General features: G+C 42.2%; 1 protein-coding gene across 1 annotated transcript in view; it reads left to right on the top strand.

The window, feature by feature from the left end:
• The window catches only part of FBL (fibrillarin rRNA 2'-O-methyltransferase), an 86,350-nt gene extending 82,621 nt beyond the window's left edge, over positions 1-3,729 (top strand). The window contains exon 9 of the mRNA XM_086930084.1: positions 3,272-3,729. Coding sequence (XP_086786210.1) covers positions 3,272-3,296 — 25 coding nt within the window. The 3' untranslated portion in view covers positions 3,297-3,729. The remainder of the gene's footprint in view (positions 1-3,271) is intronic.
• Positions 3,730-17,732: the final 14,003 nt, after the last annotated feature.

Genomic DNA, 17,732 nt, shown 5'->3' on the forward strand with positions numbered 1-17,732 from the left:
CTACACCCCTCTCTCTCTACACCCCTCTCTCTACACCCCTCTCTCTACACCCCTCTCTCTACACCCCTCTCTCTACACCCCTCTCTCTACACCCCTCTCTCTCTACACCCCTCTCTCTACACCCCTCTCTCTCTACACCCCTCTCTCTCTACACCCCTCTCTCTCTACACCCCTCTCTCTCTACACCCCTCTCTCTCTACACCCCTCTCTCTCTACACCCCTCTCTCTCTACACCCCTCTCTCTCTACACCCCTCTCTCTCTACACCCCTCTCTCTCTCTACACCCCTCTCTCTCTCTACACCCCTCTCTCTCTCTACACCCCTCTCTCTCTCTACACCCCTCTCTCTCTACACCCCTCTCTCTCTCTACACCCCTCTCTCTCTCTACACCCCTCTCTCTCTCTACACCCCTCTCTCTACACCCCTCTCTCTCTACACCCCTCTCTCTCTACACCCCTCTCTCTCTACACCCCTCTCTCTCTCTACACCCCTCTCTCTCTCTACACCCCTCTCTCTCTACACCCCTCTCTCTCTCTACACACCCCTCTCTCTCTCTCTACACCCCTCTCTCTACACCCCTCTCTCTCTCTCTACACCCCTCTCTCTCTCTCTACACCCCTCTCTCTCTCTCTACACCCCTCTCTCTCTCTCTACACCCCTCTCTCTCTCTACACCCCTCTCTCTCTCTACACCCCTCTCTCTCTCTACACCCCTCTCTCTACACCCCTCTCTCTCTCTACACCCCTCTCTCTCTCTCTACACCCCTCTCTCTCTCTACACCCCTCTCTCTACACCCCTCTCTCTCTCTCTACACCCCTCTCTCTCTCTCTCTACACCCCTCTCTCTCTCTCTACACCCCTCTCTCTCTCTCTCTACACCCCTCTCTCTCTCTCTACACCCCTCTCTCTCTCTCTACACCCCTCTCTCTCTCTCTACACCCCTCTCTCTCTCTCTACACCCCTCTCTCTCTACACCCCTCTCTCTCTACACCCCTCTCTCTCTACACCCCTCTCTCTCTACACCCCTCTCTCTCTACACCCCTCTCTCTCTACACCCCTCTCTCTCTACACCCCTCTCTCTCTACACCCCTCTCTCTCTACACCCCTCTCTCTCTACACCCCTCTCTCTCTACACCCCTCTCTCTCTACACCCCTCTCTCTCTACACCCCTCTCTCTCTACACCCCTCTCTCTCTACACCCCTCTCTCTCTACACCCCTCTCTCTCTACACCCCTCTCTCTCTCTACACCCCTCTCTCTCTACGTCTGCCGCCCTTGCTCTGTCAAATGACAAAGCTATTTATTTAGCTATTTTAAAGGCCAATAGCTCAAACCTTCCTAATGCGAGATCTATTGCATTGCAAATGCTTGTTTTCTCTGTCATGGGGTTAGGAAGTAAGATGATGTGAGTGCTATTGTACTGGAGTAGAGGGAATAGTCCTTAAATGGCTGAAATGAATAAAACTTAAAATTATCAAAAACATGAATGATTTTCTTTTACTTAAGGAATATATATATATATATATATTTCTCACACTTCTCCCCTCGCGGAAAGGAATTGAGTCGCAACTAAGGGGACTTCAAGTTATTCAATGTATTGCAAAATAAAATAAAAAAAAATATATATATATATATATATATATATATATATATATATATATAATTTTTTTTTTTTTTTTTTTTTTTTTATTTTGCAATACATTGAATAACTTGAAGTCACCTTAGTCAATTTAGGGATGTTAAGGGTAGTAACTATTGGGTTGCTTACCCTTTGGGTCACTACTCCCCCCTATAAGCCACTTCCAGTGGGAAGTAGTCAGAACCCCGTCCTAGATTTCCTAAGTGTGCCAACACAAAAATGGCCACTTCTGAAATTTGTACCCCCATCAGGTTAGACCACCAAGTGGTGGTACTAGCCTAACTGGCACGTCTACCTGACTTGCTAATTATCCGCCCTGTCCATGTGTCATAAGGCACTGTACTAAGGGGTTTGGCTTCCTCTCCTGTGAGGGGAGCCATATTTGCATTTCATAGGCGGCAACTTCTTTGAAGCATGCCTGCCTAGGAAGGATAATTAGTAGGTCAACCTGCAGGAGGGGTGTGACCGCCTCTTCCCAGACAGGCTTTGTTCCTGACCTCCTGAGAGAAGAAGGTTGTCACTTTAGGAGGTCAAACGTGTCTCAGGCACAGGCTGGCAGAAACTAGTCAGCCAAGACACCAGAGGCTGGTAAGTTCAAGGGGCACCTCTAAGTGCATGTATTAATAAATCTGGCACTGAAATCAGTGTGGGCTTATTAATATGTGATGTTTGATGTTTCAGTGAAGCGTTATGTAACTGTGGAATTCGTTTTGACCAGTGCCGAGTGCATACCTTAAGATGGCTTCCCTGCTCACTCACCATATCCTGCAATAGAACTAGACATCACGGGGCATGTCTGCTCATTCAGATATGTCTCCTCATATCATATAATTCACCCTACCATAGGGCTCAAAGGCCTTCCTTAGGGGTGACTGACATTGATTAGATGCAGTGACTCTGGCATGACACACAGGAGTGTGGCAGTGTTTTCACGCATGGTTTGCACCGTATCATGCAGCCTGCTCTGGCAGACTGTGAATTTTGTATCTGGGTCCCTTAGGGTGGCATAAGCTATGCTAAGTGCACTAACAGTGCACTTAGCCCAGCAAATCGGCTTCTAGTAGCTAAAAAACAGGGGGAAAGGTTGGGGGCGGGGGCAGGGGGGGGGGGGGGTGTAACTTAAAAAAAACTTATCTAAAAATTACCATACATTCTAAATTTGAATTAGCAGTTAATTCATTGAATTACATAGTGACCCATGGGATTTATTCTCTTGAAGAGAGTAAAACTTGCACAGTCTAAAAATTCGATGGAGCTTTAAATTGACCTCTTTCTATCTCACGACTTCAGTCATTTCCAGCGTTGCTGAATCTTCCTAGTTTTTTTCCCTTACACTTAAGCTTTTAGGCATATCCAACTTTGATGCCCGCTGTAGAAACCGCATTGAGCTTACTACTTTGTTTATTCACGGTTTCAAAGGTTAAATGTTGCACTTGGAATATCACGGGTGAGTGGAATGAAAGGTGACTGGACAAACAGCTGTAATGTACCCATTTGAAAACCTGCGAAATTCTGATAAACCAAAGTCACCTGTCCTCTGTCAGGATCTAGTTAATAAGCGTTTGGGTGATGATGCTGTTTGGGTCCCTGTAGTTAAATGTCAATAACAGTTTTTTATTTTTTTATCCCTACAGACCACCACCAAAGCAGAAGAAATAAAGTTGAAATCTATTTAAATTTTAGGCCTAAAATATATATGCGGCGTGCTCCTGGGAGACAGATGAGCTTTTTATCCCAAAACTCTCCACTAGAGACTGGTTTTGTGCCACACATCTTACATATGGCCTGCTTTGCACCAAGCACGGACGTGTCTGGCTAAAAGACGTTTCTGGCTTAAGACTTTAGGCCAGTTTTCTGTATCTAAAATTGTAAATGATAAATTGTTACTTTTATTTTTTTTGTACCAGTAATCTTACTGGATGCATTTGTATAAAGCAAGACTGTACGAAAGGGGTTTTTTTTGTTTGTTTTTTAACATTTAAAATCCACTTGATTGTTTTTTACCAAGCTTTCACGCTTTTTTGGTTCAGCAGCACAAACTCGGGTAAAGAATTTTGAAGTGTTTTTTTAAATAAAAATGAAAAATGAACCACATCACTTGGATTTGTACTTTGTGGGGCTTATGAGGAAAGTATTAAATTATCATAACTGTTTAGTAGAATGTGTTCTTTTAAAAGATTGCTAATACGAGTTTCCACTTGCTGATGCCGGTTTGTAGATAATCTTGTGCACTCTAATGACATATGCCACTCTAGACCTTTGTCAAGGTAAGTCCACAAATTACTTGAAGCCAGTGGTCATCCTCTTTCAATGTTGTAGCAGCAGGTGTCCCTTTTCAAAACAAGAAAAGTTAAGCAGCTGCACCTTACATGGCCTGAAAAGTTACAATCAGTAGCAATGGATCACTTGCAGTGAAAAGAAGAAGAAATTCTATGTGGAAGATGGTTGTAATGAAATAAAGCTAGCAGATCGCCACATATGACAATGAGCTAAGCAGGCCCGTTTTATTATTGCCTTGTTCGAATTTCATTGCCGTCTATATTTGGCCTTTGTAGGTAGAGGAGACTTTATTACATGCTAATAATATTGCAATTCCCAAAACCTAGCCAGTGAGAGTATGCCTTCACTGGAACACAACTGGCAATCAGAGTTTTAAAACGTACATTTCACAAACTACAAAAATAGTGACAGGTAAATTGTTTCATAAAGCCCCATAAGCTATTTTCAGATCTCTGTAGGAATGTCTTGCAGGCTGCGCCATTGAAGTCTAACTGATGTGTACATTCTGTATTCAATCAATTTGTGCCTAATGTAGAACTATAGAGTAACATGTCAAACACTATACGGGAGAACATGGTGTCTGCTAAGTGAGCAGCTGCTTGCACTCTGGGCACCTCTCGCCCGTTCTATAGCATGAGGCAGCCCTAGCTGGTCGTATACGTTCGGTGAATTACCGGAGCATCTCTGGAGGCTTTGGTGCTGTGTTGGGCTCCGTGCAGTGTTTCTTGTGCTGGTTGGAGATGTGTATCGGGCCCCCTGGCGCTCTGCATTCTTCCTGCTTGCCGCGCTGGAACGAGGTCGCCATGGGGCTTAGGATTAGCCGCAGAGCAGCGGCTCGCGGGCTTCTCCGGGTCGACGGGGGCAGCGTCTGCATCAGTTTATCAACGCATCTAGATGGTTTGAAGGAGAACCAGGAAAGGCGTCCATTATTTCTCCTGCCATTTCTGCTTTTTCGGTGTGTTTAGAAGCTGGAGGTGTACTGCCAGAATCAGAGCAACTGCAGGAGGTGCAACCACTTGGGGGAACACAAATCACAGGCTTGCTCCCCCTGCAGGTTGAGGGGGACTTCAGATGTTCTTGGGGCCTTAGAAGTGGTCATAAGAAGGAGAAAAAAAGTAAAGAAATATACCTGGGGCCACCTTGGGACTGGTGAGGGCCAAAGGGAGCGAAAAGGGGAATAAACAACTAGCTGAGGAGCAGAATAAAAATCAAGCTTCTAAAAGCTTAACAAACGAAGTTCCCAACATATCCGGTCAAAAGCAGGAGTATAAATCCTGGGAGAAATAAAAGTAAATCTACCTCTCCCCACCCCCTCCCTAATCGGTAAAGTCGGGTTCACTCCCTCCTTACGATTGTTTTTTCGGGTGCAACCCGAAGTTCTAGATATTGCCGAGAAAGGGATGGCTCTTAGAGGGGGGACCATCGGTGATCTTTCGGCTAATCTACTTATTGATAATATGAATTCTGCTAGTTTTTCAACCACCCAGGCCGACTCATCAACAGTTACCAATAGTTCACTCAAAACAATGCCAGATAAAACAATAGAGCTTGCTGAAAAGAATCATGTGGGGACTGTCCGCCATGAGTGCGGAGGGGTAGATAAAAGTTCTACTTCTCAAGCATCTGTGGGGCCTCCAGCAGTCTCATTGGAAGCTCTTTTTGCCACATTAACATGAAATAAAATAAGCATTGGAATAGCCAATAGGTCTTGCCTTTGGGATCTTATAAGTTTAGCCAAAGGCGAGACCTATTGGCTATGCCAATGCTTGATTCTATTTGTTTACTTTTGCTACAACCGTGGCACCTGCGCTTTACTTTAACCATGTTAAAGGAAAGTGCGGGTGCGGCGATTGCTACAAAAGTAAAGCAATATCAAAAAACATCTATTTTTTCACATTTGCAGCAATCGCGGCACCCACGCTAGGTAAAGCGCCCTGGCTGTCTAGTTTCACCTCCACCAGCTCTTGTGTGCACATATACCAACAGCAACCCAACAGGAATGGAGCAACAGCTCGCAGTGGAGAGTGCTATGGTGGTGAACAGTGTGGAGGTGACCAGTGACTGGCTGATACATTTCTCCATGCATCTGGGCTCAGTGGGAGAACGTATATACCCATTATCTGATCCTGGTGGTCCGGAGATCGGAGCAGGTGAAGGGTGCACACAGAAGCAAGTGTCTTAAATAGGCACAAACCGGTTAGAAGATCTTGCAAGCAGCTCCCGTTGCAGATCATGACCCGTTGGCTAAGGCACCATGTAGCAGGCTCTATCAAACTCTACCACCAGTGAACGTCGCTTCCAGGCACAAAAAGCTCACTGTTTTAGGCACTGGAGCGACTACTGTTCCAAAATGAAGAAACCCTCGTTTGCATGAACAGAATCTAACATCACCGTAAGGAACACAGGCTGGGAAAAATACTGTGCTTGTATCTTGAATTACACAACCCAAAATCTACTGGTTCCTGCAGTAGGGCAATGGTGAGTATGGAAGGTGCGGGTGGCCAGCCATAGAGCTCTTCTGGTCAAGCACTAACTTTCAGGTCCTTTTTTGGGGTCGACACAAGCCAGGAAGGATTCGGGCTGTACTAGTCTGCCATGGCCCCCAGAATTTCCCAGGAAGGATGGAGAAGACTGCTTTTAAAGGGGATGGAGGTTGTTGGCCTGAAGTCCAGTCTACTATCTCTATACTATCCAATACAGGGAGATTATAACAGAGAGAGGTAGACACCTAGACCCCTTCTCAAATCCGAGAGAGGAAGGAACCTCTTAGGGAAAAGAGCAATATAAAGATCCTACACTAAAAGTGCCAGTACTTCCGGGAAGTACGCTTAAACTGCCTCATCTCCTTCAGACCAGCAGAGGTGCATGGAAGAAGGGTTGAATATGGAAGGCTGGGAAAGAGATGTGCAGGCCCTTCCGATAAGTGTGCTGATTAGTCCCTCATCCTCCCACAGGGTCCCTATATCCAGAGCAGAACCTGCTTATCGGAGCTACTATAAAATGTGTCTTATAAAGTTGAGAAACTACAGAAGGTGAACTTCACAGAACTCCGATATAATGCTCAACTGGCTGAGCAACACACCTAGAATCTAGCTCCACATGCCTTTCAAGGGTCCACAGTATTCATCCTCTTCCATTACAGTGAATGGACACTTGTATCGCACTTTAAGGGCATTAAATGAATTCAGCAACTTACCAAGGACTCCATTTCTTGAAAGATGTACTCAAACATTTTTGCTTCAGTGGTACTATGCAGAGAGAAGTTGGGGCCCCCTCAATAAAGGTGTATGGAAGGTCGGAGAGAAGAGGGGGGGGAAGGCAAAAACCCATTGGAGCTCCCTCATGACCTATATTTCTTATCTTATTCACATAGAATTCAACACTGGTCATAAAGCATATTTAAATTATAACATACTGCAAGTACCTCATTGTAATTTCTAAGTTTATGTATTCATTTTTTAGCTCTTATCAAAATTACTTGTCAATTAAGTTATAATTCAGTGAACATATACAATAAATATTCTGAGCATGTCTACATGTACACAACTTTTCATATCTCGGCCTCATGTAATCCCCAGGTAAAAGAACAAAAGCACACTCTCTCTCATACATTCATACCTATTCAACAACATTCATACTTCATTTGTAAATCCAAAACACAGACATAAGTATGGTATCAATCTCCTTTGACCAATAAAGCAATTGCATTGAGCAGGATCTAAATGGCAATGGTCGACTTGTTTCGATGGTACAGGAAGAAGATGAACACCACCTTCATCAGGACCCGCTAGATAACCAACCAAAGTTACAACACCCAGGGAGTACCTAAAAAAATGTATATAATGCAATCCGTTAACGACCCCAAAAACCTTTTTTTTAAATTTGCAGACATATTAGGTGATGTATGCACTATATGCAATTAAAGTGCAGTGACTTTGAACTCAATCGTACCACAATACCAACAACAGTAAGAAAACCCAATAAAGTTTTTTATAAGTAGTTACCTCTATCATGATGCCCCTACTTACCAAGGGCACAACATTCAAGAAGTAGTGCCAAAACACTGTCCCCCAAAAATTTGACTTTGTGTGTCACACCATCACCAAAGAGATAAGAAAATTACCCATGAAAACGCCCTGTATTCCAGAAGTGATATTTTTTCCCCCCAAACAACCCTAGAGCCAAATATGATCCAAACCGTGCAATGCTTTCTAAATCAATTACTGTCACAATACCTGTGGTCTGCGATATTTGTATATAAAGACCGACCCTTTAATGCTGGCAATAAATGCCAATTTCTGTAGAAAAAGGAGAGAATGCTAATTGGGCCTTGCAAGTGTCTATATTTTGAGTTTACTTTCCGATGTTCAGATGTCGCCCCATCTGTTATGTCTTACCCTCTATCTCCAATATAGGTGCATCTCTTAATCAATCAATTTTGTTTTTTATACCCCAACCTATTCTGAGAAGATGGATAAGATTTTGATTATTAGAAAAATGCTAATCCAACGGATAGCATTAATTATACTGTCTATATCAATTCTGTATACCTTTTAAGACTTGTGTTGACCCTCAAAATTATGCATGTCGTCAGCATTTTATTCTGATGACATCTTGTCAGATGCAGGCTGGAGACAATCCCCAACTAACTGCCGCAGGGCTAGGAAGAATACTAAATTTATATATATATATTCACTGAAAAAACCATAGGTTGTAGACCATATATAGTTAGGGATTAGCATTTAAAAAACCTTATTTTATTTGCACAAAACCATTGAAATTCCATATATAGTTAGTTGCACTAACTATATATCGCGGACCCGCAATCCACTGCTAATGATGTCACATATTACATCATTCATGACATGGTCAGTGACATCACTGATGACATCACTGATGACATCTCAAATGACATCACTGATGACAACACCCAGTGACTGTATGTTTCTGTAAAGTTAAAATATGTCTTAAGTTAAAATATGTCTTACATATTGAAGAATGAGTGGATGTATAAGTGTCTGGATGAAGGATTTAGTAGGTGCATGACTGACTGTATGAGAGAATGATTAAATGTGCCTCACTGAGTGCATGGGTTAGTGATTAAAGTGTCTTAATTTGGCAATCATTATTTATGTTCTTCTGTAAACTGCTGCATGTTTAAATCAGTAGCTATATCAGTAACTATATGGGTTATTGAATGGTTGCCCAAGTATTTGTATGGGAGACTGAGTATGTGTGTGGGTGGCTGGGAGGTGTATAACTCTGTGCATAGATGTGTGAGCAGTTGATTCCCTAGGTGTATGGCTTCAAAAGTGCATGTAGAAACAGCTGTATGGACAGTTGACTGTGTGCATGATTATATTGGTGAGGGAATGGATATCTCAGTTCTACATGTCAAAGTAAGTACATATGTAAAACACACTCCATGTGAGAGTTGACATATATAAATAACTGAACATAAGAGCCAGTGAATGTGAGAGTGGCTGTATGAATCATTGTGAACTTGTATCAGTGATTGTATAAGAGAGTAAATATGTGTTAGTATATGTTTGAATAAGTAAGGTGTGTATAACTGTATAGTTGAGGAAATGGAGGTGTGATTGATTCTTTGCATGACTGACTAGGTGTGTGAGTAACTCCATGGATGTGTGACAGTCTGTGAGTGCCTGTTTACACTGAGTGTATCTAAGGTTATATTAGAGTCTGAAGATGTATCACATAAATGATATCATCAGTGATGTAATCAGTAATGTCAAATGAGATGTCAGTGATGTCATCAGTGATGTCATTTGAGATCTCATCAGTGATGTCATCAGTGATGTCATTTGAGATGTCATCAGTGATGTCATCAGTGATGTCACTGACCATGTCATGAATGATGTAATATGTGACATTATTAGCAGTGGATTGCGGGTCCGCGATATATAATTAGTGCAACTAACTATATATGGAATTTCAATGGTTTTGTGCAAATAAAATAAGGTTTTTTAAATGCTAATCCCTAACTATATATGGTCTATAACCTATGGTTTTTTCAGTGAATTTTCAAGGTTTTGTAAATGCAAATTCCTAACTATATATGGTCTATAACCTATGGTTTTTTCTGTGAATTTCATTGGTTTTTTAAAAGCTAATATCTATAGCTGTAAAATATATTCTTTATTAAGTGACGTATCACGTAGCCCGTGAGACGCCTCATGATGCATCGCATAACCGTGACGTATCGTCTCTGCAGCGCAAACCAAACCCAAAACGTAAGCGCGCCAAAACACGCTTAAAGATATATATATATATTTTTTTAACCTTAATTAGACAAAATCCACACGTGCACATATCACAAACGTTCAAAAAACACAATATGTCGGACTCCCGTTACGCTGCCGGTTAGCTGCCCGGTTAACGTACCAGGAAGCACCTTTACCGCGAAAAATCGCATTTTTTTTTTCACCCCCCAGGGAACTTTAATAGCCCCCTCATCAATCCTAGGGGTTCAGGAGGGGTCTGCCTTACCCCTTTCATTCATTTACACCTTTTTTCCACCTCTTGTCTCTCGATCCCACAGAGAGACAAGATGGCGGCCGCTCCAGACTGTTTACAAAGATAACAGCCAATCAGCTTCTCCTCAGACTCCCGTTACACTGCCGGTAAGCTGCCCGGTTCGCGTACCAAGACGCGTCTCTACGGCGAAAAAATCGGAATTTTTTTTTTGGGCCCAGCGTGGCTCTATAATATCCCCTCATCAATCCTAGGGGGTCAGAAGGGGTCTACCTTGCCCCTTTCCTTCATTTCCCCCTTTGTTTTGGCCTCCTCTTGTCTCTCGATCCTACCGAGAGACAAGATGGCGGCCGCTCCGAACTGTTTACAATGTTGACAGCCAATCAGCTACTCGTCAGACTCCCGTTACACTGCCGGTTAGCTTCCCGGTTAGCTGCCCGGTTCGCGTACCAAGACGCGTCTCTACGGCGAAAAAAACAGATTTTTTTTTTTTTTTTGGGCCCAGCGTGGCTCTATAATATCCCCTCATCAATCCTAGGGGGTCAGAAGGGGTCTACCTTGCCCCCTTTCCTTCATTTCCTCCTTTGTTTTGGCCTCCTCTTGTCTCTCGATCCTACCGAGAGACAAGATGGCGGCCGCACCGGACTGTTTAGAATGTTGACAGACACCGGAGAGCCAATCAGCTTCGCTTCGCAAAGTTCCGATAAGCGAAAAGTACGCGAACCGGATCGCTGCCCGGAGCGCTGTTACAGATATATATCTTGATTTAAACGTTAATTTCTCAAAATCCACTGAAGCACATATATTGAGACCTAGCAAAGGCACATCGGGCTAACATTCAGCCGTTCGAGCTAAAAGTGAGTCCAACCGCCCTATGGAAAACTCAATGTTAAAAACGTGTTTTGGGACCCCCCTTTTTTCTCAGCCCCCCCTTGACGAAACCCCCCCAAATTTCCAGGAGCTGCTCAGAAACAAAATGTGCCATTTTCCTGAAAATTTCAGCCGATTCCGTCCACAAACGCCAAAGTTATTAGACATAGAATTTTCAGAAATCCCATAGGGAAAAAATCCTAACTATATATACCTACTGGCGACCGCCAGTAGGTAATATATATATATATATATATATATATGTATGTATGTATGTATGTATGTATATATATATATATATGTGTATATATATATATATACATATGTATGTATGAAGCAACCTACATAGAATGTAGACTAAACTATATATGTGCTGTCATAACCGCCTTCTACTAGAATATTACTTACGAGATGCTTAAAAGAGAGTCAACGCTTTCTACTTTATATAACACTGCTTATTATTCAATGGTTTAAAATCCGACACTTGTACAAAACTTGACTGTACTCATTTAGTATGATCCCCCAAAACCTGGATGCGTCAGACATAGAAATAGTCCAGCCATACAAATTTGTCGATCTAAACTACTGTAAACTAACAGGAGCGAGTTATACATGTTCACTGAAGGTACCGTATTTAATTGCTGTTACCCATAGTGTTTTATGATCTTTACCACATGGTAGGGCAGTAAATCTTAATTCGCAAAAACTACTACTGTTGTCTAGTTATTAAAGTTGATAATCCCAAGCGGATGGTAATCAATGCCGGTGCCATTGAGAGATTAAAAAAATTGGCACGCATATGCATAAAGTATGGTACACAGCTTCACAAAGCCCTGCATCTAACTACAGCTCACTGCAACTAATGGTTAAAACGCTGTTGTACAAACCAATTCATGTCAACACAGCGCAAACCGGAAACTTAATCTAAATGCATCTCTCAGTTAGCAAACCATTACAAATACCCATTCTTATACACACGACCCGAACCAACGATAGCGTAGATCCCGCCACTCACCTTTTCTACGTGAATAACTCCATGTACACAGCATGTGGGAGAAAAAACGGATAATGCCAGGGTTCGGGTCAAGACCTTCTTCTCCGGATCCCAATTTTTTTATACGCAGGATCTCCAATCGGCGAAGCATATGAAATTCAAACGTGCTCACGTCAGGCAAGAATAGAGATGGAAAGCAGACAAGCCTTCCGTTTACAAACTTGCCATCTTAATACGGGTAATGATTGGGCTAGTTTATTTACGCTGTGAACCACAATTCGTACTTCCCTATTGAAGTCCCTAATCTACATAGTTGTTGCTGAAGGGAAGCCAGCAACATTCTATGTGAGAATACCTCGTCTCAAAAAATCAGGTTACCTTTATACATGATGTAAAAACAAAGTATCGCATTCACTTCAAAGGATAGAGGTCTTTAACCCCTTCCACGCTGATGACTAGCTGGGCTCGTCATGGCGTAGCCTCCTCGCACGCTGATGACGAGCCCAGCTCGTCACGTAACATGCGCTTTTGAAAAACTCAGCGTAGGAGCAGAATTCCACTAGCGCGCATGTGGTTAAGTCCTAATAACCTGAACGGTGTGTTTATGCGTCATACAGACAAGGCCCGACCAGAGGTAAAGACCTGTATGGCATAATATAACCACAGATCACTAATATGGTTATTGATTCTATGATACAATAATCATTATTAAAGGGAAGCTCAGCTGGTGAAGACCTTAATATCAGTCACATTGACTTATCTTTTGTTGACATAACCAAAAAGGCTGTCTTTCCCAGGTATGCTAGTTCTATGGTCCGCAGCTACTGACAACAGTCCGCCTCTGCGTAAATTGTAACATTAGACCACTGTCTAATGTTTCAAATACCCTACCTGTTATTGACTCATTAGGGAACGCTAATGGTTCCTTACCAAGATCTGGTGACATACCACTGTATATCCATATTGACTCCACGTTTAACACTGTCAAAAGTAAAGATCCAGAAGGTTTCCCTTTTCTTCCGAACCTCAATTGGTGTGCCAGCTTGACCTCCAAGCTTTTCTAAAATGCACCACCTGATGTCTCCTGAATGTTTATCCCAAAAATGTTGGACAAGCGGGGCTGAGACTTTACTCTTGCAGATAGCTGATTTGTGTTTGCCATATCTAGTGCGAAACTCACACAATGTTTCCCCAATATAGGCTAACCCATAGGTACATGTCAACATATACATGATGTTTTGACTCCTGCAATTAGTAAGATATCTTGGCTTTAAAGTGGTTCCTTGATATTGTATGTAATCCAGAATCGCCTGGAAAAAGTTACGACTTAGGAGAGAGAAGGGACTGGGCGGGGTACATGTTCCTGGCTGTTAAGTGGCTAGTTTGCCTGAAGAGGATTTTTTGTTTAAATTTGGGGAAACAAAATGCTTCAAAAAATGTCAACTCAAAGTCTTCCAGGCAATGGTCAGAGCATGAGCTAGACTAAAACATCTGGTGGACTTTAATTATTTTTCAAGCCTAGTGCCACTTTAGGACTCGACTGAATTCCTTCGGGCTAGGCTTGCTTTACCACTCAGAGAAGCACGTTTGAAAGTATTGGGAGGTCTGGCCTATGAGAGTACTCTAAGTACATGGGAACAGTTGAGAGAGAGTGGGAGTGGGCCTCAAGGTTCAAGTACATCTAACCCAGGAAAGCCAGAAAAAATCTATAGGATGTTTTGTCTTGAGCAACAGCAAGTAGCCAGGCCGGTAGGGAGGAAGGAGGTCTCCTATTGGTACTGGGCAATAGAAGAGGCAGTGGATGGTGATTCTTTTTTTTTTTATTGATATTTTCAAATTACTGCAATATACATGTTAAGTAACAAACCAACATGCCAGTTTCACATGTTCAAGGTATGCTATAGCACAGAAGACATAAATCATTAACCATCCTGATCTTATTACAGCGATATGCATTAGTACAACCCATTACAGTATAAACCTAATATTAGGCATTAAGCAATTAAAGCACCTGAGTATAAAGGCAAAGTCCAGACCCTTCCCGGTCTTATCCATCACTTCAACATAGCAAAAAGTAAAAAACAATGTCACAGGTTATACATCCCCAGTGGTACCAGCATTTATCGCAAGCTCCCCCCCCCAGGCAATGAATGGCTCCCATATGTCTCGGGATCTCGAGGTGGGTGGCATCCACTCCCAAAATGTGGCCAACTGGGCATGACCATACGTAACCTCTCAAATCCATTCAATAATTGTAGGCTTCCTCCTCCCCTCCTAGTGGACTGCAATGTGAAACTTGGCAAACAATAGCAGTAACGCATGTAATTTACGTTTCTTGACATGTTTCCTTAACACACCCTAACAGTCCTAGTAAAGGGGATGGTGCCAGGGACATACCAAGGATCTGATTTATTGGAGTGAAAATCTGTGACCAGTATGCGGTGAGTTCAGATCATTCCCATGCCATATGTAGGAAGGAAGCGGGAGTAGCCCCACAGCGCCAGCAACACTGATCATCTCTCAGCCCCATATGGTGCAGACCGATGGGCGTTCTGTAAAATCTATGGATTAATTTAAAATGGAGCAAGCGGAGCTTATAATTGGGGGACAGCTCAGTTAGTTGACTACAACCGTATGCCCATTGATCTTCAGTCAGTGGCGGAAGGAGTTCTGCCTTCCACCTCCGTAATGCTCCAGGCCTCGTCACATGGGCAGTAGTTAGCATGTGTGTATAAAGACGGGTTAAAAGTGTGCGTGGCGATGAGGAATGAAGTAGGTTTTCTAAGGCTGATAAAGGAGGTGGGGAGGCTGGAAAGTCACTATGCAGTGTGCAATATACAGCTCGTAATTTGTGATAGAGGGTGCCATTTGGGGAGATGTTTCTCTGTCAATCTTCTGCAACCGGGGGATCCCTGAACGTTTCATTCGGGTATAGGTCCACAAACGTATGTAATGTCATCTTCTGCGCTATCCTTTTGCTTATCTCATCCTTTATGTTGGGCAGTATGTGGTTCTGTGCTATGGTAATGGAAGGGGCATACAATATCTGGGCCCCTGCTCGCCTTTGCAGTCCATCCCAGGCCCATCTGTGTTTCTGAGGTGTCTATTCCCTCTGTTGGATGCCTGATAAAATGCCACCCGGAGAGGAACCAGTGCCACTGCATCCATCTCCAAGGCTACATGTGGCTGAAACGGCGTAGGGTGAACCCAATAGTGTAGAAATTGTTAATGTGCTCAAAGTGCATACAGTTTCATATCTGGTGTGCCCAGACATCCTTGTTTTAACAGAAGAGACTATAGTTCCCACAATACTCTAGCTTGACCGCCCGCCCACACCTAAGATAGCAGTGATCCAGCGGGCCAAAGGAAATTGTGTCTCCTCTCTTCACCATGATACTCACCATAATTCCTAAGCGATCACTAGGCCCATAAATGTCCATGACAAAATTTGACCAACTGAATCATTTGACCTAATTATTCTGTACACATAATAAACATTTATTAAGTCAAAACATTGGCAATGGATTTAACTAATGGTAACTTAAAGAAACAAACAAGACCAGCTTGTCATTTCAAAATCCATTTTATTATTTCTATTTATTCAAAGAAAGGAGCGTTTCAAATATTTAATTCTTTTTATTAGCAAATCAATAAGCAGCATTTTATTAGAAAGGCACATTAGACTGTCAGTTTAAATCAAAACAGCATGAGAAAATGCTCAACACTCAAGGAGTCTTTTCCTAAACCCTATTTCCCTAACTTAGCTAAAGAAACCTAAAGGGAAAACGTATATTAGAATAATTCTTGCGTGAGTCAAAAATCTGGCAGCATCTCTCGAGCACAGGAACAAGATGAACAGTGCTCTTTCTAAGGGGCAGTTTTTATACCTTTTTCCTATCTAAAACTAACTAAAGAATACAAATATTCGAGCATCACGAAACGTGATTGGACCAGAAATATCGTCTGATGAAGTCATTGAACTTTCGTAAAGAGAAAATCACGCTTCCTCAAGAGCGGCATTGTTCATAGTCTACGAGTGTCATAGGCCTTTCCATGACATTGCAACATTAGGTAAAATAACCATTTTGCTTCCTCCGCCCAAGCTTTTCCGCCGCTGCTCATCCTGTCTGTCCTTGGCCAAGAAAACTTTGTTTATCAAGAAACATTTACTTACACACAGCCTTGCTTCTACGAGCGTCTTTTCAGAATATATTTTCCATTTTCGAATGCTGCTGTGCAAGGCCCAACTTTGACAGGACTTCAGACTTCCATTTTAGAAATAGGCCACAGGCCTCTTTTAGCAAGACTCTAGTATGCAAGGAAACACAAGACAATAATTAATTCAAGTAATGATAATTATTCTGTTACCCACCCCCTTTGCTAAAGATAACCCATTAGTCTAAGTTACCTAGCTTCGTATACAAAGGACAAACATAACACAGCCTCAACCAAGATGACACGACATAAACAAAAGCACACTTAAAAGAATGCACATGCTATTATTTGAAACAGCTGCAATCAATATAGAACAAAAGACAAGGTGAATGTATTATTTATAACAAAATGACCAAAATGACAAGAGCACATATAATTAGACCCGCGTGTTTGTGTAGGTGTACATTATTTCTAGGTTGGATCAGTAAACAAATACGTGCAAAACATGCAACACTCATTAGTGAATTAAAATTATGGAAGTTTCATTACTGCGTGCTTTGATTCATTATTAATTCTTAAAGCCCGCTCCATCAACTCCCTCATCTGGTGATTTTTAAATCACCAAACAAACCAAAAATGTTATCTAAATTTTACTTTTTGAAATGTCATATAATCTCTCTCCAGGTTAGTAATTCTATACTCCTGTTTCATCAGTATGTGCAGTCTGTCTAGAGCTCTCGTATTGAGCCCTGCGAAACTCATCCATTTCTATCTCCTTCTCCTGAGCCTTTCTAAGTTTATAAATGCGTCTCTTTTCCCTCACATGCTTCTTTCTCTTGTGAATCATGCAACTGATTTTTAACAAAAGTGTCACTATAACAATGATTATTACAGGATAAAGCACTTTGCCAATGATTGAACTGCCGATTTCAGCAAACCACTCTTTGATTGCCCCAAATCTTTTTGCCAAATGTTCTGAAAAATTGTCACTTTCCATAGGTTCTATTTCCGAGTGAAATTCAGTGATACTCTTAATCAACAATTCTATGTTCTGACTTTTATCTGGGATATATGTGCAGCAGTGCTGAACATGCAAAATCCCACAGACTCCTCCCTCTTTCGCTAGGAGAATGTCTAAAGCAAGCCTGTTTTGCATAACCATGCTTCTGGTGGCAATGAGCTCAGTATTGACCAATTAAAAACCACTTGCAGTATCAGTGGATAATCTGTCAATTGTAGAACTTTTTGGATTTTGATTGCATTCAAAGTGATTCCTACCATAGAATTATCGCACCAAATAT

This window comes from Lissotriton vulgaris, chromosome 7 (genome assembly GCF_964263255.1).
Source record: "Lissotriton vulgaris chromosome 7, aLisVul1.2, whole genome shotgun sequence".
NCBI lineage: Eukaryota > Metazoa > Chordata > Amphibia > Caudata > Salamandridae > Lissotriton > Lissotriton vulgaris.